The sequence below is a fragment of the Rhea americana genome, unplaced genomic scaffold, assembly GCF_003343005.1.
Source record: "Rhea americana isolate MKP2758 unplaced genomic scaffold, rheAme1 scaffold_64, whole genome shotgun sequence".
NCBI classification, from domain to species: Eukaryota; Metazoa; Chordata; class Aves; order Rheiformes; family Rheidae; genus Rhea; species Rhea americana.
Window position 1 is genome coordinate 3,254,152 of NW_028186801.1, and position 24,515 is coordinate 3,278,666.

Here is a 24,515-nt window from a genome sequence, read left to right on the forward strand (position 1 = left end):
GACATAGCTTTATTTTACTCCAGACTGTCCTGGCATCCATCCCTTTCTCCAATATCAACATCTCTGCTGTCTTCCAGGCTTACAGCCCAGTTAATGCCTTAGACTTAGATCTCTTTAGATCTTCCCTTCCACATTATAACTATCTCTTTCTTTACATTTTTTTTCCATGTATAACAGCTCCAAAATGTGATTTCCAAAGCATGTGCATCCACGCAGCTAATTGTTTTTTTCTCTAACATTCTGTTCTCTGACTAGCGCCATTTTGATCTACTCAGGCTTATGCAAACTGCTTTTGCAAAGATCATTCAGCTACTGCATATTACTTCAGCTGTCTCCTCAAGTTCCTTCTACCAACACCCACCTTTCTCTAAGGCTCCACATGAAATGAGGGTAGGCAATTTAAGGGCCTTCCACAGATTAGCTCGCACTCTCACTCACTACCAAAACATTGAATAAACTCATTGCCAGAATCACTTGTGAAAATTTCAAACAAGAACTTGTATAGAAGGCTTTTCCCTAAACTGATCTTCCTACAGGGCACAACTCTCTTGGAAATGCACCAAGTTACTTCATTATTCTTCAAATCCTATCCCCAAATCCCCATTTGTTATGAAGCATACAGAAAAAATGGTATCAGATAGATAACTGATAAAAAAAAAAAAAAAACACTGTTGATGGTGCTGAATACTATTATCTAATTGTTTCCTGTATATACTCTCTGTATCTACCTGTTGTTTCCTGCCTATAATTTGAGATCTGGGTAGGTGGGACAGGGTCCTTGTTTTTCATACAATCATGGAGTAATTTAGGTTAGAAGGARCTTCTGAAGGTCATCTGCTCCAACTACTTACTCATAGCAGGAAAAAATCTTGTAGTAAGATCAGATTGCTTATTTTAGAATACTACTGTTAAAAGTTTCATCCTTCAGATTTCCCATTGCTGATAAAAATGTATTTTACAGGTATAGTGTATCTGTAGGCTCACTGAAAGCTGATCTGTAACTACTTTATGCATTTTTCCTTAACCTTCCAGCATTCCTATATTCGTTTGTACAGTCACTCARTGAGAAACAGGCCATAGGAATTTGGGACTACTAAGTTGCAATGATATTATAGACTCTGTAAAATGTGAGTGGTGAGAAACTGCTACTGTATTGTAGGCTTAGAGAGCCCTGTGGATGATGCTTTGATCTATCTTAAGGACTGAGATGTGTTTAAAACAAACAGAAAGGCAAAACAGTCATTCCAAATACTTCTGATAAGGGAAGAAAAGGTTCAAGACAGTAAGTTTGCTGTTCTAGGCAAAAAAAAACACAGCTGCTTTGCCAGGTATAGAACTACAACTCAAAAATAATGGCAAAAGTGCTCTTCAGAAAAAGGATGGGAGAAGGGGCTCATTTAAGCAAAGGATAGGCTAACACAAATTCAACAGAAACTTTTGAAAGATAGAGCTGTGAGAAGATCCAGGATATGATGTCTCTTCCAGACTGATTCTCTTTTTCTTAAAGTCTTATTCTAGATAAAGTTTAGTTTGTTAGAACTGGTTATTGCTGCCAGACCTGTGTTAAAGTAATTAGTGTTTGTACTGGGGAGTTGTAACTCAAAATTTGGATGAAGAGACAAGGTTATTTTCTGTTACACCCTAAGAAAAGCAGCAGCTGGGAGTTGGAAGACTAGACTTGGAGAAGCCAAGAGATGTAAAAAAGGTAGTCTGTGTCAACCAGTGATCAGCAAACACTTTCACAGGTTAAGATCAATGGAGCCTGAATGCCTATACAGGCATTACCTAACAGCATGGTGTTCTGTATACAATGCAGAGGAAAAAGAGAGGAAAAAAAGGAAAATAGTGAGCTGACTAAAACCCTATGTTTAGAACATTCTTAATCTTTGAATCTTGAATTGTGCTACTCAACATGGGTTTCAAAAAGAGGAGATTAGAATGAATAGAAGCTCCTGCAGATTTCAAACATAGGGTTTTAAGCTTTTCTGCAGATAGGGTCATCATTTTGCATCTATACAGGTACAGTGTAGAAAGCAACACAATTCTGAAAATAGCTTTACAAAGAAACATCGTATGCCACTAGAAGAGTAGTCAGAACCACAATATACTAGTCTTTACTTAATATTTTAAACTCTTGATTCTTAGCATTTTCCAAAAAAGCAACAAAACAGAGGAAAAGATAGCCTTTGAAGGCTGYGAAACAAGTTCAGAAGGAAAAGCTTTCACTTTTACTGTGCAACCAGAATGTGGAGCAGTATACGGCATTACCTGAAGGAGCTGGCAACTAAGTAAAGAATCAAAGGATAAATCTCACTTCCATTACTGGTGGACATCAGCTAATATTTGCATTCCCAGAGTTACTATTATATGCTTTGCTGGAAAACATCACTGGAATATACCTTATCAGAGCACACGTGTAAAGTCATTGGATGAGGGTGACTCACATAAGTCAAGGGACTAATCTTTAACTTGTCATCTATTTAAAACATTAAAACCATTAAAATTTGATATATTTGTCTTCTTATCTGRCCTTTGGACTAATCCAGTCCTTGGGAATTCTATTATTTCCAACCACAATGTAATCTCCTACCTTATAGGGAGCTTAGAATCAGCCCCACTGAGTTTAAAATTAATCCTCATACTAAGCAGTAGTCCTTACTCAACAAAGAGAGTTGTTCTTTTTGTTTCCTGGAGAGGTCTTCTCTCAGGGGTAGCTAAAGTCCAAGCCTGAGATACTTCAAGCTTAGCACTGAGACTTCCCTTTCCCTTGGGGACGTGTTCAGTACAGCTTCCTTCTCCTTCTACCAGACCTAGGAAGTGAGCCTCACCCGTAAGTCTCACTGGTGAATGATCAGCAGGCCCTACGGGAATCTTCCTGGTAGGATCCTGTCCCATCACATTACACTCTCGAAGTCCCAGTCAGCACTTCCCTCACTCTTAGGAAAGCAGGAGTGTTTCAGAGAGCTCAGTCCCACTGACCAGTTCTWCACCATGAGATGCCCAACTACCTTGTAGCCAATTGCCCAAATTACCAGACCTTACTTACCCTTAGGTTCTACCTCCTTGTTCTTTTGCAAATTATTGCTTAACAACAAGCATGACATTATTCAAGACAAAGAACAAAGTGATTTTGTTATAGTATCACAGAATGGTTGAAGTTGGAAGGGACCTCTGGAGATCTAGTCCAACCACCCTGCTCAAAGCAGGGTCAACTAGAGCAGATTGTTCAGGATCTTGTCCAGACAGGTTTTGAATGTCTCCAGGGAGGGGGACTCTACCACTTCTCTGGGCAACATGTTCCAGTGTTTGATCACTTTCACAGTGAAAGATTTTCTTACACTTAGATACTTTTCTGTCACATTTCAGTTCATGCTCRCTGCCTTTTGCTCTTTTACTGGGCACCAGTGAGAAGAGTCAGTTCCATCTGCTTCATAAATATCTGATGAGAGGGTATAAATATTCATCAAATCCTCCCCAAGCTTTCTGTTCTTCAGGCTAAAATTCCAGCTCTCTCAGACCTTGCATGTGCAATGCCTTGATCATCTTTGCAGCCCTTTGCAGGGCTTGTTCCAGTAGGTCCATGTCCTCCTCATGTCATGGAGCTCAGATAGCACTCCAGATGTGGTCTCACCAGGACTGATTAGAGTGGAAGGATCACCTCCCTCAGCCTGCTGGCAGTGCTCTTCCTAATGCACCCCCGGATGCCATTGGCCTTCTCTGCTGCAAGGGCACTTCACTGGCTCATATATTCAACTTATTGTCCACCATAACCCCCAAGTCCTTTGCAAAGCTGCTTTCTAGGCAGTTGGTTCCCAGCCTGTACTGGTGCATGAGGATATCTGAATTCACTACTCTAAATGATACACAATAGCACAGCCCATATGGAGGGGGGAAAGGGATCTCCTAAGCCCATAAAGAAAATAATGGGACAGTCTATAGCTTTGTGCATGCTACACAGATGGGAACAACAAAGAAAGTATCATCTTGGTGGACCACACTTCTTGGAGTTTTAAGTAGCCATCCATTCCAGCATGGAATCTTCTGCCACACAGATGTAGTCACAGCACCTCAACCAGTTACAGATCCTGAGCATGCAGCCAGAAACTGTTTCTGTCTTTCCTGTGGCTTCTGTTGCTGTCACAGCATAGCAATGATCGCTGCAATTGCAGCGAAGAGCTACAGCAGCTGCTGTTATTGTCGTACTGTTACTCACACAACTATTGCAGCAGAGCTCCAGGATCCATTTGTGTATTCAGATGTATMAGCTGCCCACATACTCAACCATATGAAAGCCTGGCCCAGACAAGACAAGTACAGATTCTTTCAAGTGCTTCCATCACCAGCTTAATTTGTACAAACAAAAACCTTGCAACAACAAGAGAAAGATAAACAGTGTTGAAAAAGTCTTTCCCTTTGACCTCCTTTTCTGCTCACAGGAAAAGGATGTATTTCAAGCCCTGCTTTAACAGGCATGCAGTCCACAGTTTTTCCAGGTTATTCTAGTTTGTTACAGGTCACAAGCAGGCAGTAAACAGGTCTACTGTCCCAGACTCAGGTTGCAGCAGGCACACCTCAGACAAAGCTGCAGTCTAGGCTTCTCTGGAGTTCCTCATATTCCTGCGTGGTTCCAGTCCTCAGCTGAATTATATGAAAGACAGTAGCAGAGAGATTCCAGGATTTAGCTGTCAGTAGGCTCTTATTTTTTCCACATACAAGAGGAAAAGATGAAAAAACCCAATCCTCCCAAACTATTTAGCAATCAAGAATAGAGACCAGGAAAGGTCAGGCTTTGACTACATCTATTCAAGTAAACTATGTAAACCTGGGGCACAGGCTTGGGCACTGACCCACAGTCATCCTTATTGTGGAATCATTAGTATGCTCTCTCATATAATTATTGGTCCATAACAACGAGGTTTCTCACAGGACAGTATCTAGGCACAGTTTGGGAAATAGCATAGCCATTTCAAGTACACAGCATGTAAACCCTCTTTAAAGGGGAATAGACTGCTTAGCCATATAGATGAAAGTTGTATCGTGCCATTTGCTCTCAAGGCAAGAGCTCCTTATGCCCTGGCCTAATTTATTTGCTAGTATAAGGGTAGCCTCTAGGACCAATTYGGATATTCTGCTCTCACTTTGTCCTTCTGTCAACAAGAGGGGGATGATAGTCTTTGCAACCTCTTGTTCTAAGAAAACATACAAGCCTAACCCTCACAAGCAAAGTAGACAGGTAGAATATTCTATATTCTGCTTCCTCCTGCCATGAAGTTAGACAAGGATAAAGACAAGGGAATTGAATAAACAGATTTAGATTAGAAAGAAGGAAAGCCCTTTCCCTGCTGGCATTTTTTGGACCTGGAGTGTGAAGACAGATATGCATGAGACACTGGATGAGCTTTCTTCAAGCATTTAGTATGTCTTATCATATATATAAAAACACAGCTAGAAGTAGTTTGTGGGACTGAGTTTGTGGTCTTGATTGTTTTTTAATCTATGCATATCAACTACAAATAGAACCCCAGAAAAAAGCAACCCAAAACATACATCTGTCATAAGATATTATTATTGATACAGGTGATTACAGGTTTACAATGACTCTTTGTTCTCTCAGTGGGAAAAGTAATTTCTTTTTTTTTTTTAATTATCAGACAAGCAGATACCAACATGAAGTGTTCTGTATTTGCCATGCAGGGAGAGACACATGGATTGCATCATCCTCCAGAGAAGCTAGCTGGAAACTATCCGACAGTGATGACTAAACAGAAACTGATCTGTTGTTTGCTGATTGGCACAGACTAGCATTGCCAAAGCTACAATTCGGAAAGCAAAGACAAATGACAGCAACTTCATTCCTTGAACATACACATTACACCACCACCATCTGGCAATATTTCCTGGAAAGAACAGGAAACTAACGGAACAGTTGTTTCAAGGAGGGGGTAGTCAATGTTATATTCCATGTTAGCTGCTCAAAAAGGCCATGCCAGTGATGTGCCTGTGTTAACCCAGTACTTTCTTCCTTCTATAAYTTCCCATCGTAAGCTATTTCAGATATCTGCTTCCTATACAAGCTGAAATCCTTAAGTCCCTGTAAAAGCATCAGTGTTCCCATGATGCTAAGCACTGCATTCACATAYTCAAAAGATGGTCCAGAACCCTCAAAGTCTCCAGAGTATGATTTAGTGTCATTAAGCCTCAAACCAACTCTAACCAGTATAGACACATCTCATGGTGCAGGATTGTTTTGCAGTTACTCTAGTGTCACAACTAGTGGCACATGAGACTCCATAAGACCAGGCTGGCAATCAGAGGTAAATTGGATAAACTACTTGCTGTTTGAAACATTTGCCACAGGACTCTGATTGCCACATAATAGCAGGAAAAGCATACTCACTCTTCGCTATTTAATACAGACTCTTTCATGAGATGTTCACAGTATATGAGGGGGGAAAACGTGCATAGAAACTATAGTTGCTCCCAGAAGTTCCTAGGATTTTAGTATCTTGTGAACAAACTTCTCATTAAACAGAAAATACATTTTAACATGGAGATAACGGGATTTAGCTAAAGCCTTTCAGAAAGTGAAAAAATGAAAGATAAGGATAGCCAAGGCAGGAACTGTACAAATTCCCCTTATCTTGCTCTGCCTTTCCTATTGCCTGCTGCTTACACTCACATTATCCATCCAATTCAAATCCTAGAGCATCATCTGAGTAAGAATATTCACTAGGGGAGTGTTTGTAAGCATCCATTATACAATTAGGGCATAAGGGCATGCACACATCAGTGTTAAATTCCCAGTGTAGATCCCTGCTTATACGTTTGACTTTTTTGCTGCTCCATTAGTATTCAGAGGATTTGCTAATATAAGAACTACCATTAAACCAGCAGATGCAATTCAACAGCAACTGCATTACCCCACAGGGAGTTGTTCCAGGCTACCAAAGACCAGCTTGACAGTCAAAGCTGCATTTCAATTGGACCCTGTTCACATTCCAGTCTCTAGGGTATAAACCAGCATAATTTAGAACAGTCTTTCTGACCCTGGTTTGGCCTCTTAATACCATCTCCTGACACATGATGCTCAAATGGGCTCAAAAGTTTGTTCTTGTATTTGTAAAATGAAAGTCTCACTTTTAAAAGTTTTTTTTTTTTGAATCCAATCCCCCTGCCCCAGCAATTTTCAGGACCATCTTTGTTTCCAAGTTCCATAACTTCCTATACATAGGAGATAATTTTCACATATGACAGTAACAAGTTCAAGTTTCCCCACTCAGCTGTTTTCTTATATTGATCTTCAGTACAAGAGTTCTCCCTTTGTGGCTCCATTACCACTTTTAATAGCGTCACTTCTACATATGTTTTCATCTTCCATATTAGGCATTGATAGAGTAACAGTCATGCTTTAGCTCTTTTCCTTGTATTTGATTATTGAAACTGCTTGATTTATCACAGAAGTATCTCCCGTTACACATGTTGATGCATAAGAGATTTTTAAAATTCCAAGCTGCAGCAATGCATTAGGAAAATTAAGTGTTTGTGAAGGGTCACATGTACTGAGCATCTTTTCTAAAAAAATGCTCAAACGTCAACAGAATCTTCCTACAAATTTTGACAGGGTCAGATTACCCAGTGTCATTAAAAATGCTGTGTCCTTTTCAGTGCTGGCTTCATCCCTGCTAACATATTCTGGGGGTTCAGAGAAAACTACTGTATTTGATAGAGCTTGATAAGCCACATTGTTCTGACAAGAAAATCCACTGAGACAATCAATAAGATGCCTGTATGATGAAATAGCAATGACAGCATCCAAATCTTTTAATATTAAGCACTATTTTTCCCCCACTCAAGAACAGCCTCATTAGGCTCTTAAAACTTGCTGTTTTGAAAAGAAAAAACTGCTTGTTTTCTTATGCTATAGGTTAAGTCTGTTGACCTTTCAGAATGGCATGATGATCAACTTTAAGAAGTGTCCACAGTTTTAACAATTTCAACAGCTCAGAAAGGACCTCTTAAAGTAGTTTGGATCYGCTATAGGCTATCAGCTACTTGACAAGAGAGGATAGTCTTTGCTCTCTACCTACTGAAAGATTGAAAGGAGTCCCCGTACCTCTGTTAGGACTTTATTTCTTCTAAGCCACCTTCAATATCCTAGAATCAGGATGCAAGTGCCAACAGAGGTGGCAGGGACTCCCTCTCAACCTTCTAGTATTTCCTCTTTACTGTTTGAGGCAGGATACGGTTAATTGCTATGGCTAATGAGGGAAGACCTTGCAATCTTACTACTCACTGGCCTTTGTTGCTGTTCTTTGCGATTGCATTGCTTCCGAGTGGCTTACAATGAAGTATTAAAAACCCCAGCAAAAGATCAATGAGACTGAATAGTTGGAGGAAAAAAAAATATATAGATCAAGTGTCTTGTCAATAAACGAGAAGGGCTCCTCTAGAGGAAAAAAGTGTTCTCAGATCAAGGTGAGACCTGTTAATATTGGTTATAGTACTTACCATTATTTAGAAGAGCTAGCAGAACAAGCAGAAAACATGTTTCCTTTCTTGTACAAGGAGATCTCTAATAAGAAAGTTTCCTGTAGTAGTAATTTGTCAACAACGAGGATCAATGCAGCCAACAAGCAGGTGAAGAGGGCCATGATCTCCTTATTCACTCAGCAGCTGCATCAGGACATTTTGTTTGCCTGAATGCACAAAGCAGTGGTGATAGATGGAAACAAGTAATGTTATAGTCTATCCTTCAACATCCTTGTTAATAAATACAATCAAAGCTCCAAACTTTAGAGACATGTGGATGATTACACAGTTCTTCACTACAGTCATTGAGCAAGCTTTTCAAAAAACGTACCAAAAGTAGAATTTTTGGCCTGATGGTCTAATTTTGGTCTAGGATTTGGTAATCCTACTAGCAAAATTAAAAATCAAAAGGTATCAGCTTGAAGTAAACTTATTTTGGAAGTTGTTTTAGCAATTCATATTTTTAAACTTTTCTTAAGTAAAAATATTCACTTATCTCAAACAAAATTTGATGAAAGTTTTGTCTTGTCTAGAATTGACTTGAAAAGACATTCTAGGTTTTTCCACAGTTCTCAGACTGCTTCCTCATCTCATTCTGCTCAATGCAGTGACCAATGACAGCTCTGAGAATGAAAATATACATTGTTATTTGATGGAAAAGCCTAAATTTAGTAGGCAGCTACAACACTGACATGCACAGTTTGGTCTAACACAGGGGAAAAATCCCAATGTTGAGTAGAATCTTCCAGAGTAGTGGGAGCAAAAAGTTCAGTACAGTTTGAGTTCCTACAGTTAGCACCAAGGATCTCGGTCTTCATCTGGGACTTGCTGACACAGTAGTAGTAAAAGTTATCTTCATAGGCGGATCCATTCTGACAAGTCAGGAAAAGAAAAAAAAAACTGAGCTGTGATGTAAACTAGATTAACAAAGTCAGTTTTGATGCAAACTTAATTTAACAGTCAGTTAACTGTAAATATCTCAAATGAACACCATAGTATGAAGTTTTAGGTAGGCTTGCATTGTTTCTGAAAGTCTGTTCAAAACTACTTTCAATCTTTTTTTACTAAAGCAAAAGATTGCACAGAAAAAAAAGCAACCCAAGAAGTTATTTTTTTAAAAAATATCAAGTTGGCCAGTTACAATTGCTGAAAAGGTACACTGATAACTCAACCAAGAACTGATCAGCTCAGCTCCAGCAGTCCATTATCAGCACCTTTGTTTTTTACTACTTCTCATTTTCCCTTCTACATCTCCCTTCTCTTCTACAAAGAAAGAGGAAAAAAGGACTACTTAACTCCAACTCTCATTTACCCCTACACTATCCCACTTTCAGTTCATGAGAATTTATGACCTCAAGCAATCCTCCTGTTCCCCTTAGATTGTTTTCTGCAACATCATTTAATATTTTCTGAGAATTTCATCTGACTACCTTCTATGACTTCAACTTTTTGCAAAACTCTTCACCTGGCTTGGAATCTAGAACAGGAACAGAATTAGATTTGTTCAAGAGCTGTGGACAGAAATAAACTACAATTTAAACAGTCCGAACAATAAAAGTTGCAGGATAAAAGGACTAAAGGATGCTTTTTAGTATGCAATGTCTGTCCATAATGCGTCAACATTGAGAAAACTTGCACTCATGACATTCAATTATCTTAACAGATTTGAATACACCTTCGGAAAYCAATCACCAAGCAATGCAGTTCATTTAAGTCCTATCTGAATTTAGTGTCCCAATCCTGGAACTGCTATTGAATCTATTGCAAAGTAGATTTCAAGTCACTCCCAATATTCAGAGTTAGTTACACTCATCGCCAAGTACTACAAATTAAAGCAACTTCAGAGATTTCTTGCCTGAATCTGTCTAATCCTTTAGAACTCCTGAACTGTAACTTAAGTGAATGAATGAAGCAATGAAACAGTGTCCATAAGTAACTCAATGAATATGTATAGTGCCATATACAAGTTTTTTGGACTTTAGTTTGTTGAACTATTTCAGCAAGTGGTAAGACTCTGCAGGTAACTCACTACAAATCTCCACAGCAGCACCATCAACACTGAGCAAGTGATGTAAAAGATTAGTAAGTTAAACCTTTTTATTGCAGAATAGAGGTACAAATACCTTTCTAAAATAACTCTATCAAGATCTACCCTGAAAAAGAGCATTCAATGTTGCAAGCCCTTTTAAAAGTTTACTTACATGCTGTAGTGGATGTCTGGTTGCTATTACCTGTTCCTCAGAGGTGCTTTCTCAAGTCCTCCTTCTGTACACCTTCATGTGAACAAAAATATATTGCTCACTTGAGCAAAAGTTTCATAGCTAATATTTTGAAAAGCAGAAAGTTGCTCACTCTTAGATCTTACGTTCACTTTTTTCTTTATAAGCTCATTAAAAACCTCAAAACTGCTTTGAGATACATGCTGAATTGAAGGAGAAACAGTCTTGATTTCAGCAACAGAAATTAGGGATAGAACAATAAGTATCTGCTTCAGAAAATATTTCAAGACATACAAACCAGACAACCATGATAGATTCCAGCAAAGGCAAGACTGCTGAAAATCAAGCCAACAATGAAATCAATACAACAGTAATACCTGGTAACTTAAATCAGATCCTGTTCAAACAGAAAGCAATCTTTCTGTACTTTCCTATAAATTTAATACAAATAATCCAAGGATTCCTTAAGACAGTTGTACTTTGCCTGCTAAGAATAAGATAATTGAAGTTAAACTGTCTAAAGAATCTAGTGTTTTCATTTGTTAGAAACTAGCTTCATTTACTTCCTGTTCACCTTGAGACATTTACTTTTTCAATTCCTTGCATCCCAAATCTTTCTAGAAAGACAGGCCAATTCAGTTTTTTYCAGCTTTCAGAGACTGCAGGAATCCTAGGCAATGCCTCAGATAAGTAGGCAATATTAAGCAAACAGGCTTCCAGCTAATTTTTGATTCATGCAATTAAGTGAACTGTTACCTAGGATTTCAAATAAACCCYTAGCAAAGGAAGAATTCACTGGCTTGTTTCCTTCCTTTTACACAAGGATCAATTGTGTTCCATGAGTGTTTATGAATAACTGTCATATGAATCCTTACTGCAGTCACTTTATGACAGTTGCCCAAGACACTAGGTTGTGACATGTATTCAAATACCTATTCTTCAGAGAGGTAGGATTGTCATTTTTAAGAACTATATTAAGAGAATTCTGTAAGATAATGATATTCTGTTAAGCACAGGTTTTAGGTTTAACAAGTAACATAGCACAGCCAAATTGAAGTTAAGACAGAAGTYACCATTCAGAATTCGTCATGCTGCAGGTTCACTGAAATTAAGAACAGCAAGTCTGAGAATCAGCATCATTTAACTATCAGAATACTTCAGTGATACAAAACACCAGCTTCCTCCCCCCACCTCAAGTTGTCAGTAGGAATAGTCTGTTTTGCAAGAGAGTGTCACCATGGCTTGTTAATTCTAGTTAGTGGACAGGAGTCACATGAAGCCCACAGAATGCAACAAAGCTACATAGCTGCAGAAATACAGAAGCATGTATGCCTTTGCTTCAAAGTGGTCGGACACAGYACTCTTGGGTAAAAAGTTAGCATTGATTTCTAGATCAGAATCACACTTGTCCACTTCAATAAAGTGAAGAAAGTCTTACTATGAAGGGAACAGTTGGGCATATTCCCACTGTAGGGCAGATAAGGAAACAGGTAAGACATGACAGCTTATCAAGTGTAGTTGAGGGGATTTTCTGCCTCTTTGCAAAAAGAAAAAAAAAAGGGGGGGGAGCGGGATTGGAATCCGAGAAATCTGGAACTCTTCTCATGAGGACACTCCAACCTTGAACAGAGAGGCTCACTGCTTTCACTGTTCACATCAATACTCTATCATTACAAGACTGATTTCTGCATAACATACAGATTTGAAACTGTTGTTTAGAGATCAACTCACCTGCTTAACTTTTGCAAGGTCACTGTAAATTAGGTACAATATCAAGATGTTAAAACTACGCTAAATACGTATAGCAACACTATCTTTAAGTCATGTGCCCACAGTTTCATGATCATGAAATTCACATTCACACTAAAGCTCTGTACAGTCAAGAAACAGTTTCGCCTTCACTAGCAAGAACAAATCACCTTTGTCTATCATACAAGCAACCATGTCAGAAGACCACCCCAGTATTAGCTTAAAGTATCCACACCACAGTTCATGTAGAAAGGAAAAAATGCATCAGGAACAGTTTATAGCAAAGCCATCTATTATTTCAGAGAAAAATCAGATTGAAGACAGCACACTTTTCTTTTTACATGCCAAACTGATTAGTTACTACTACTGTTGTGCATCAGAACATTCCCACACCATTCAGTGTATTCATATGCAATACTAATTCTGCCCTTCAGAAAAAGGAAGGCCAAGGAATACTCTATTTTGTCATAGACATCACCTTTACTTTTTTTCCAAGCACGACAACTTTGATAAAAAAAAAAGTCAGAGCACAAAACATTTTGAAGTTTCAACTGCCACCAGTTGTGTTCTTTGTGATAGTAATTTATACACTGTGTTTCTGAAAACCCTCCTCCCAAATCTTAACTGGGCTTCAAAAAGTTTTACAAGAGAAAGAACAAATTAGGAGTAAGTTTAGCTCTGTATAGAATCCCCAAAGTTACAATTGCATCTGGCAAGTCTTATATTTCCCACATAATCACTCAAAATCAGAAGTAGTTCTAGTTAACAATAGTTCACTTGCTCACTCAAGCCTTGCAATACAAAAACCCCCTTATGCTATACTAATAGTTTATAATGCCACCTTGGGACACAAATTTACTAATACACTTCAAGTTTCCCATGCCTCTGGTTTACTGGCTACCAGATCGACAAGGGCTAAATTTCCTTTGACTTCTGGGGATATTCTGAGGCTAAAGTAACTGCAGAGGCAAGATAGAAGCATGCTCCAGCTATTTTAGTTGGGGGGAATCAAACACCTCCATCTTCAACAGTCTAAGGAAGCATTCCCTCCCCAATAAGGAGGTACTCTATACATTACTGCTTGCCAGGAAAAAGGCTTTAAAAATTGCTGTAGGTATGAATATACTGAAAAAAGCTGTTTTCAAGGAGGAGGAATAGAGTGAGCAATTCAACAGTACACATGAAAAGCTTGCATCTTTTCACTGACTTATTCACTTCACAATCACTGACAAGACTGATGTACATATTTTTGCACCTGCACTTGTAAAAGCAGATAAAATATTTAATTATGTAATTTACAATGTATTTTACCAGCTTGGCATACAGGATGAACAGAGTATTTCAAAGTAGTTGACAGTTACAGGCTTGTGGAGGCCCTGCAAAAATATTACTTCAGATATCTGCTAATTAAAAAAAAAAATGCATTTTAGAAGTGATACAATTCAATCTACCACAAAATACAAAGAGCTGCAAAAACGTATACCATTCCAACAACAATGTATAAGTTATTAAATAATGATCTGATTTAAAAGAATATAAATGAAGCCTTTAAGTAGGTCTTTTCTACATGCATATTATTCCTCATTAAAGAAAAATATGTAAAAAGGCCATTGGTAATTGCTTTGTTAACCACTGTAGAAAATGCCAATTCTCTGGTCACAGACGCCACTAGTTTAGCACTTAAGGTCTCTGCAGTGTTATAAGTGATTATTTTTAAATACTGTTAATTCTATTACTCCATTGGTAAAGAATGCGTGACTTGGAATATGGCAGTCTTCATATTGAGGGCAATGATGCACAGTTTTATAGTTATCCAGAAGAACAGCACCCTCCACTGCTCTGTACTTGTGGCTCATCATCAATAATCTGTACACCTCGCCTTGCTGTTCCTGACTGACTGGAACCATTCCCTCTTGCTCTTTCATCCACTTGAGCAGTTTCTATCATTCCTGTAAACGAAGACATTTATTAGATGACATTCCACTCCATTTTTTTTTCTTTAAGACAACTAAGGTCTGAATCCATTTCAGTTGCATGCACAGATATTAAAGTTCAGCGAGACTAGTTCTCCATTTGTAGTCCAATAGCAAACATTCAGGTATCACATGACACAGTTTAAGAAAATACTTAAATCCTATTCATAACATGCCAAAGATCCAACAGCTCCTGCTGACTAAAGGAGGATATTGCATGCTCGAAAGTACTGGAGTTAGTGACTCAGAACACTAGGTTTGGTATCAACTATATCTATTGATATTAAGAACACTTTGTAAGAGAACAAAAACAACAAAAAWACACACACACTCTTAATGAACATGCAGGCAAAGTTTAGCTTAATTTCCTGTATCATAAAAATTCCATGAATAAGACAACTTCCCTCAGTTTACCACCTAAAACAGACATGTGTCCTGCATCCCATGTTCTTTTCCATTTAGTGAAACTTCTGTATAAAATTTGCATTGTTGCACTTTCAAATTTATGAACTGTAATTGATAGTTTCAGAAGAGTTTGGTTTTGAAATAGAGGCTTAACATAGGCAACAATGAGACCAGTCAGAATAAGATTAATCTGAAATTATTTATTCGGTGTTCCAATAGCTGAAAAATGCTTTTTTCCTTAACCTACATCATGAAATTGCAATACTGTAAACATTCATACATCAAACTCCCATAGTTGTTAGGGTACACAGATGGCTTGAAATAAAACAAGACCTGAAGTCAGTTTTTATTAATGTTTTAAATCAAGGCTTTTATATAAAAGTTTGAAGCATGCCCCAAGCTGTCAGCTTTTTGTCACTGAGTGCTTTATGAACAAACTAGATATAATACCTACTTTTACAAAGGTCAAGAAACAGTTCTTCAATTCCTTTATTCTGTTTAGCAGAAGTATGATAATGTTTTGCTCCAACAGATTCAGCATACCTGTATGAATGCAGATGCAGAAGAGCTTCACTKCACTGAAGGACTCATTAATCTAAGCCACTATACTTTAAGTGAAGCAAAAAGATGATTACAAGAGGTTCTCCCTCACTGAGGGTTAATCTGCACATGCTGATTTAGCATTTAGTGGATTAATCTGATAAAAACAATATGATTCAGAAAAACACTAGGTGAAATAAAGAAAATTTCACATCTGAAAATATATTTAAACTATCACATTGACTTTATTAAAGTACAATTCTCAAATTACATTTCAGTCATTAAGGGTGTTCTGGGACTCTGATACCAAAAGAACAATGAACAGAAGCCAGACACTGCTGGTTTATGCCTGCCAGTTGTTAACAGCATCACAAGTTTTAGTCCAGCATAATTCTGCAATGACTGTTTCTATTAATAGATGGTAACTTACGTTTCTGCTTCTTGCACTGAAACATGCCTCTCTTTTTCCAAATCTATTTTGTTACCTGTTGGAGACAAGTTGATCTTTCAAGTCTTTGTATTCCAAAATTACCCCGAAGAGGTCTTACAGTCATACCCCCCACCTTTTCTTCTAAATACAAGCTGTTCCCCCAAAGGACTGAATCTTACACAAATCTTTACTATTTGAAGCATTCCCAAACAATTTAAGAGTCCACCTTCCACTCAAATATCTTCACCACTGCCTATAAATGAAGTTCTACTTCTGTTAAGCAGACCAGGGATAGCTGAACRTCTCAATACAAGGCACTTGGTCAGCCTTTTACTTTCCTCTAATTTGGTAGTCAAATTCTGTGCCGCAGAACAATACGATTTTTACAAAGTAACACTGCAAGTGTTTTGATCATTAGATCTGATCAGTATTTGTTAAAAAAATAAAATAGTAGTAAGGGTTTAAGTCATTTCTTCCCCCAGCATTTCATTCTGAAGAAATGTAAGCATCCACATGGAATCTGGGTATTTGCAATAAAGGCTATAACATATAATGAAGATTTAGGCTTTTCTTTGTTAAACAGCGCAACCTGCAACCGCCTGTACCATGCCTCTGCCATGGTGCACCATTAAACAGTTTTCTTCTTAACTAAAGCTCTTGCTTTTTCTCAGTTGTGATCTACTGAAACATCCATTTTAGAAATCATTTGGAGCATTAGATTCACAGAAGTTTTACCCCTTGACACACAGAAGGTATCAAAGCAGTGTTCTAAAGATGTCACTAATAAAAGAAATGTTTCTAACTCAGTCATTAGAACCACATATTAAAAAGGACTTACCTACTATACATAAACAGATTTCATTTCCCAACATTTTCCTTAATTCCTTAACCCAGTTTTTTACCTGCATAGAGAACAGAGGTAAATTTATTTTCATTTTTATACATTACCAGCTTAGGCATTGCAGAACTGACCTATTCCTTCATGAACTGAAGTATGTTCAGAGCAACACCGATTTACCAAATATTCTTTAGATAGCTATGCACAGCTCTAGTTTCAGTATTCAACTGCAAGCTAAAACCTGCTGAAATTAGCAACAAGTGACTTAATTTCTAGAATAACTATTTTATGTAACTCCGCACACATTCTTAGCCCCACTCCAAAGAACAAGTTCACTACACTGGCTCTGTGCATTATTTAGGTCAGTCATGAGATTATCAACAGGAACTTACTGACAGATCACAAGTGGTACTTTAAAGATCTCTACCTTTAAAGGCACTTTACATCCTACCTCTCTACCTTTATACTCCACCTTTACATGCACTGAGTTTTTTTTTTCAGTACGTGCATTTCCTGGGAGAACAGATGGGATAAGAATATTGAGTTAGCTGGAGTCAGAAGGTAGCCGTTAGCTTTGTTTTCATACTTTTAAGTTGTATGCTCATAGCATTGACTTTGGGTTTATTTCAAGGGAATTTAAGTAGTGAGATCACCCGAAGAACCTAGAAAATACTTAGGATAACATACAGAGATAGTTATGCAATAACTTCTGCAAATCTATCTTTCCTCTTTTTCCAAAAAAAAGATGTCTTGATATCACAAAACTTATGTACAGCTGAGCATGAAAAGGCACAAGCTAAACTTGTACTCACATGTCATGGCAATTCTGCTGATGGGTGTAAGGGGTTAACAGCTAGTGCAAGTGCTTTAATTATCCTACATCATACTTAAATTTACTTAAGCTACTGCTAAAACCACATCTTTACACTACTTGCATCTTTGCTATCCTACGTCCACTCCATACAATCATGGCTTCCTACTCCTCTACACAGAAGCCCTACTGCTTCTGCTACAAGGTAGCTTAGTTCAAGCTCTCCTAGCAGAGAGCCTCAAGTCTTCAGCTAGAAGTATAGAGTGATAGCAGCAGTTTGAGATAAGACTAAACTGACAAAGAATTGCACAAGAACTCACCTGTCCAGCTAATGCTGCTGTAATTTAACTATTAAGTTTCAGGTTTGAATTAAGGTATGAGGCCCACAAAGTAGATAAAAAACCAACTACCATTGAGAACTTAAAGCTTCCAATTATCATATATTGCAATTTCAGACATATCTACCAAAAGCCACATCACTTAAGAGTTTAGTTTATGCAGTGAAGGTCAGCATTGCATACTATCATAACAGAACTGGTCTATGTTCAGATTGTTGCAGGTAACTCATATCTAGTTCTCTGGTGTTCTTTGAATAATCTTGCTAGAGCTTTATCCAGAACAGACTGTAAAAGCAAGCCTTCAAAAATATGAAGGCATATGCTTCCACTATACAGTCTAAATTTGCAGATCTAATATTAAGATTCATATGTGATCAGGTATCAATCCCATAACTTGAACAAATTAAGCAGAAATGCTATTGCCAGAACAAAAGATTCCTAGTTACATACTCGTACCACAGGTTGGCTCTCAATCTCTATATATCTTTGAAAAAAAAGGGGGGGGGGGGCAAAAATCTGCCACAGTACCTTCTGGAAAGAGTCTTCATCTGTTATATCATATACCAGAATAGCTCCATTAGAATCTCTGTAGTAGATCGGCCCCAGTGCATGAAATCTTTCTTGACCAGCTGTATCCTGCATTTATTAAAACACACTTATTACCTTTTAAGACAAAAACAAACTATTCACAAGACTGCAATTAGTCCTAAACTGCACTTTAAAACATATGTAACATTTGAGTTCTACTATTCATAAGTAATTTTTCAGGAAATTAGTTTGCTGAGGGAAAGGGAAGTTGTAGAAAAGCAAACATACCCATATTGCAAGATTTACTCTTTTCCCACCAATATTTAGCTTCTTTGTAAGAAAAGATGCCTGGAAAGCAAAACAGATTAATTAGAGTTCAGTTTTATACACACCTCATGTGACTACAGAATAACTAATAACTCATCTGAATCAATAAAGGAGAATTTTGATCCAAAAACCTGTTAAGCCAGAAGGCTGGGTCAATACTAAGCCAGTTAGTCATTTCACTACATTTTGCCAGAAGTATTTTCTAAATAAGCTTGGCTTAAGCCAACCATTGCCTACATTTTTGCTGTTGTTGTTCTGAATTATTTGGGAAGGACAGAAGGAAGGCTGTGCAGAAAGACGCTGAATTCAAAACACTGATATGCTTCAAGTTCAGCTTACACTTTCCACTAGAATATATGAAGTTGATGGGATCTACCTCAATTGCTTGGATCTTTTTAATTTGCAGGAACTGTAGTATTGTAGTAGTTCATTATTAGTATTAATTTAGAGGTAAAACTCTCAAAACACTACTATTTGGCAAGAAGTTCCTTGTCTTTTTTTTTTTTTTTTCCTGAATTGAGCTCACAATTCTCCCTGTCACTTTTTTCATTCTAGTACTGTTCCTGCAACCTTAATACACTCCTCAGTTAACTGTACCTGAGGGGAAAAAGCTGTACACACAACAGGAAAGTGGCAGAACTGACCTGCATATAAGAAAGGCCTCAAAAGTAGCATACAGAAATGAATTCTTAAAGTAGCTAATTGTCTTCTATTTTATAGGACCAGGTTATTTCGCAAACTTAGTCAAATTTCAGCAACTCAAAAGGATGGCTGTTCCTCCCAGAGCCCATGAGATTTACATTTTTAACTACTACTTCTGTTACTAGATGTACAACTCAGTGGAAATTGGTAGAAATCTAATACAACTTTAATAGGCTGAAGCAGGCTCTAATAAAGTTGACGCATTAAGAAGCTGTTCTCCCTTCCTGAAGTCCAGCAGTAACTGGTTAATAATATTAAGTTGCCAAGGATTAACTTTTGGATTTTTYCCCCCAAATTATACTCAGTTTGCCTTTCAGCTTCACCTCAGTTTTCATTTAGACAGCAACAAGGTCTCAGTGGTATCTTACAATACATTGATCCCAGATCATTTTAGGCCGGACTGTACCAGCTCAACAAGAGCTCTCTGCTTGAGCACTGATCAGACACTGGAACAACTGAAAACCATTATGCATGTGGAAAGAAAAAATATGTATGTGGGCCAAATCAGCTTGCCATTTAATTGCATGAGCAACAAATACTCACATAGAAGACCATGGCAATTCAATTTATATCGGCCTAAACCGCTGTGAAATCACCTCTCAGGAATGATGACTGTACTACAGCTAAGCCAATCCAACACTCAGCTGCTAGAACAGATCCTGCTCTTCTGCTACCTTCCTAACATGAACTCTGGCATTCGTATGCAACAAGTTAAGGAACTGATTTAAAGAACTCTTTTCTTCTCTTCTTTGAGATAAGTTGTATCCTTTCCCTCAAAGCATTCCATAAGGTCTGAAAAATAATGCAGTTGATACAGAGAGAGGGCAGACCATAGATGTGCAACAGAAAAGAAAACACTCAAACTCCTAAGAGCAGATAGGTCATTGTGGCCATTGCATTCAATTAACTTACAGTACTAATACTACCCATTCAATCTACAGCAAGGTGGCATAAAAGTCAACTTTAGGAATAGTTCCAGATAGCCTGTTAAAAATAATTAACAAACTATCCAACCTGAAACAAAAAACATAACAATAGTAGCAGGTCTTAAACATGAGAAAAGCTTTAATGTCTTACAGGCAGATCAAAAATTCTATAGTTTATGGCTTTTAGCTAGCTGACCTTAAGGAGACCTGTCTGATCAGTCCTCACATCCTAGTTTGTTCTACTACACCTAAGTTTAAAAATGAGACCCATGAGACCAGAGTTAATTCCAAGATAAGCAATCTCATACAGCTCTTTGAAGTACACTAGCATTAGTATTTTGATTTATGACCAGCCTGAAGAACACATGCACTTGGAGGAAAAGTATAATGCAGTTATAGGAGCTAAATACCATTTCTCTTATCAAGTCCATAGAAAACCTTTTCTTAACTTTCAAGAATTCACTTCCATATATGCATCAGGTCCTGTTAGAGTGAAAAAAAAAAGAACCTGAGCAGAATAAGATCCAGTCAGAATGAATTTTCTTTCAAGTTGCGGCAGAGGTGGGAGAAGTAGTTCGCCACCATCTGCCTCTAGATGGTTTTGGGCAAGCCAGGCATAAGAACACTGTGCAAGACACTACACTGGAGGGAAAGGGGGGGGGGGGGAAGCACAGAACAAGGAGGCTATTTTAAAAATCCATGACAGCTTCCCCAGGTTTTGCAGGTACCCCAAAGCAATCAGGATCAGCATCATACGATTGGTGCCAAATATTASTGCCTCTCCTGTGCTGGAAGTTTTGCAATCCTCTGTATATTTCACAGATCAGAGCATTAAAACTGTACTCATCACCAGTAATTTAACAACAGAAAGCATCTACATAAGTATAAAAAAAACCTGATTCTCAATTTATCATTGGAGTAATTGCAGCACGCACCATTTGATATCAATTTAAAGCTGAGAAACATTAGGATGAGAACACTGATGTCAATACACGGATCTATGGGAACCAGTTCTAACTGGCCCACCAGGTCTGATAATACAGGTTATACTCTTGGCTGCAAGGGGTGGGTGAGAGATCTAGCTTTCCTGCATCAGCTCTTCCACATAATAAGCAACACATCCCAGCAGCCTCCTAACCTCTTCTTAAGAGTCTCTCTTTTAAGAGGAAATAAGAAAATTCCAAATCATTGCTTCCTTCTAGCTGGGGGGGGGGGGGGGGGGGGGGGGCAGCTCCCTTCCACTAACACTCTCGTGCTACTAGCACAGTGGGCAGAATCCTATTTGTCTGTACACAGATTAACTTCACAGTTAAAAGTGCTGGAATTCAGATGGAAAAGTAGAGATAACACATTAGCAAGAAGATTCACAATGACCAATTAAAGGGTTTTCTGTGCCCTCTCTCTCCAAAGAGGCACACAAACCCATAATCACATTCCCCTCAAGACAGAGGGCTCACACTGCTGGAACCAGGCAGCATCACTAAATTAACATTTTTTAGAAATCTATAGTTCCACCATTCTGCTTTTTTGTTGCAATGATATTGGGATAAAACACAATGTAAAGGTTTATTTTTTCTAAATCACAAAGTACTGTGAATGAGCCACTTGTCCCACTTTCTGATGATACCTTCATACAACTCATTACTATGGCTCCTCTGCTGAATGAGGAACTAAGTATTTGTCTGATTTTGGCTTTATTGAAACAGAAATCATTTGCTGAAATACTTCAAATTGATGTCATGAAACAAAACCACTTTGCCAGATTAAGCCCTTAATCTAAAAAAAGATGCCTTGCAAAAAACATCACTTCATTGTTTAGTCAGATATTCTACTTTCTCCCTAACTTATTTTTAAGGGATGTTTTAACTAGCCAGTGGACGCTCTTACGACTTACTAGATATTTCTTCTAGTACTGTAAGATACAGTAAAACAAAAACAATAATATGTACTTTAAGTATTATCATTTAGTACACTAAGATTCAACAGCAGCTGACACTGTATTTTGCAGTCAGAAAAGCAAAAATGAATTGAGAAATATAAGCAATCATTTAAAAATAGCATTATCCCTTGACTATCAACATTTTCAGTAGCAACCAGAAGCCTAACTGCAGTAGAGGCATAGAAATTTCTATTTCAAGCATCAGCACATGTTTCCACTCCTTTACGAGCAATTCTCGCCAACCAAGACAGTCCAAAACAAAGAAGCCCCCAAGCCACAGGATCTAGAGAGGCTTTCTACTGTCAGCATTTTTTGCTTGTCATTATGACATGAGACATAGGTTCGTATTCCAACTCAATTTTTATTTCTGATTTTAAGTTTTCCACTAAAGATTTAACCAACACGATTAAAACAGAGGTAGCGTTCAATGGACAAGCAGTGTTCAACCCTACTCCTGCTAGCTGGGGTATCAGAATACACAGACAATTTCAACAGACACTTCAGTAGTCCAGTTTGCTTGATGCTACAGTTCAGGTGAAGATTACAACTGTATCCTCTGACACCTGTAAGTTACTGGTTATTGCTTTAGTAATGTGAAGTATTGTTTACCTCTATGGCAATCAGAACTACCATTAGCCTGCCAGAAATACCATACCATATGCCTCATGCCTAGTAAACCTATCAACAGATCCTTCCAACACCAGAACATGAACATATGCTAATGAAGTTTAAAATATGTTCTTCCTTGCTATTTAATAGCAAAAAATGGAGCAACTGTATTTGTTAATAAAACATTCACCATATTGTTTCCAGCACATTTCTAGTACTCCCTCTAAGGGAAAGCTTCAACCATTAAATACTTCTGAGCTGCTCAGTCCCACAAAGATCTTTCCCAAAATGTGCACAAACAGTGTACAACAACCTTAAGGCTTTTTTTTTTTTGCCACCACCTACTATTTATTCTGTACTCTACACTAGAGAATTTAAAAAGGAGTTCAAAACCCACCAGTGCCCCACATGGTGGCAGGATTTGTTTCTTTACTTAAAGAATATTTATTAAAAACAACAYGTATTACAGTGTTAAAACTACACTTTCACAAACCTATTCACAACTGCTAAGACAACATGCTGCATAACTGCAGATAAACAGTTAAGTGAGCAGAGACAGCTCATAATACAAACTTAATGTACAATCCCTGATGCAAAGTTCAGAACATTCTCTGAGACCATGTACAATCATATGAGTACTGGTTTTTGAGATTTTGTTTTATAACACAGCAAATATCATAATAGACTGGCAGGCTGCACAAGAAACAAACATTATTTTCAAGCAGACATCCTGTCACCTATTTTTAAGTGGAACAGCACTTCTCAGTTGTTTATAAGTTAGCTGACGGCACTACTGAGAACCAGTCCAAAATCCAGGCAGGCAAAGTGACAAGTAAATAAGTCTTAAGTATTTTTTTTCTGTTATGAAAAGAGAAGAAATATACCATGATTTTATAAACCACTTTGTGAAAGCTGTTCTCTTATGGTAGTAAGATTACTGCTTAGGCAGTTCAAGTGTTATAATCTGAAACACTAGGAAGACTATAATTATCAGAAATGGAGCACATATGAAATACTTAGTCATCAGTCCACTGCTGATGATTACAGTAACATTACTTTTAAATCATGCTTCTATCTCCCAAGAGTCAAATGAATGCATTCATATACAGAACTGAAAAAAAAAACGATTAGGATTCAGAATAGAAACAAGTTATTTAAGCACGGAAAGCTTAAAACCGAAGGGTAAAAAAAAGAAAAAACCCACAAGACTAGCTTTCAGCATAGCCAGCTAGGGACAACCACCATTTGAAGAGTGGCAGTGGTCACTCCGGCCGCGGAAGAGCAGCGAACAAGACGGTAGACACCACACAGGGCCACTCCAACGCAGAGCAATAGTGGACATAACGAGCACCGGGGAGGAAAGCGGCAGCCCGTAAGGCGCCAGAGGGCCACGGGGAGGTGGGCTGACACCGCCCAGCAAGCCGGGAAGGTGCCCGGGGGAGGGAAGGAGAGGAAGGAGGGGAGAAGGGCGGCGGGAGCCCCCACCGCGCCCGGCCGGGCCCGCACCTGCAGCGTGGTGATGTGCTTGTCGTTGAACTTGTTCTCGCAGTAGCGCAGCACCAGGGAGGTTTTCCCCACGCAGCCCTCCCCGAGCAGCACCACCTTGAAGGAGAAACTGCGGCCCCCGGCCGCCGCACCGGCCCCCGCCGCCA

The 24,515-nt window shown here is 38.3% G+C and overlaps 1 protein-coding gene across 1 annotated transcript in view; it reads right to left on the reverse strand.

The window, feature by feature from the left end:
- Positions 1-12,771: 12,771 nt before the first annotated feature.
- RAB21 (RAB21, member RAS oncogene family) overlaps positions 12,772-24,515 on the reverse strand; it is a 12,552-nt gene continuing 808 nt past the window's right edge. The window contains exons 2-8 of the mRNA XM_085320522.1: positions 24,370-24,515; positions 18,649-18,708; positions 18,361-18,468; positions 16,684-16,747; positions 15,846-15,900; positions 15,330-15,418; positions 12,772-14,446 (exon numbers count right to left, since the gene is read on the reverse strand). Of these exons, the coding sequence (XP_085176648.1) occupies positions 14,307-14,446; positions 15,330-15,418; positions 15,846-15,900; positions 16,684-16,747; positions 18,361-18,468; positions 18,649-18,708; positions 24,370-24,515 (662 nt within the window). The 3' untranslated portion in view covers positions 12,772-14,306. The remainder of the gene's footprint in view (positions 14,447-15,329; positions 15,419-15,845; positions 15,901-16,683; positions 16,748-18,360; positions 18,469-18,648; positions 18,709-24,369) is intronic.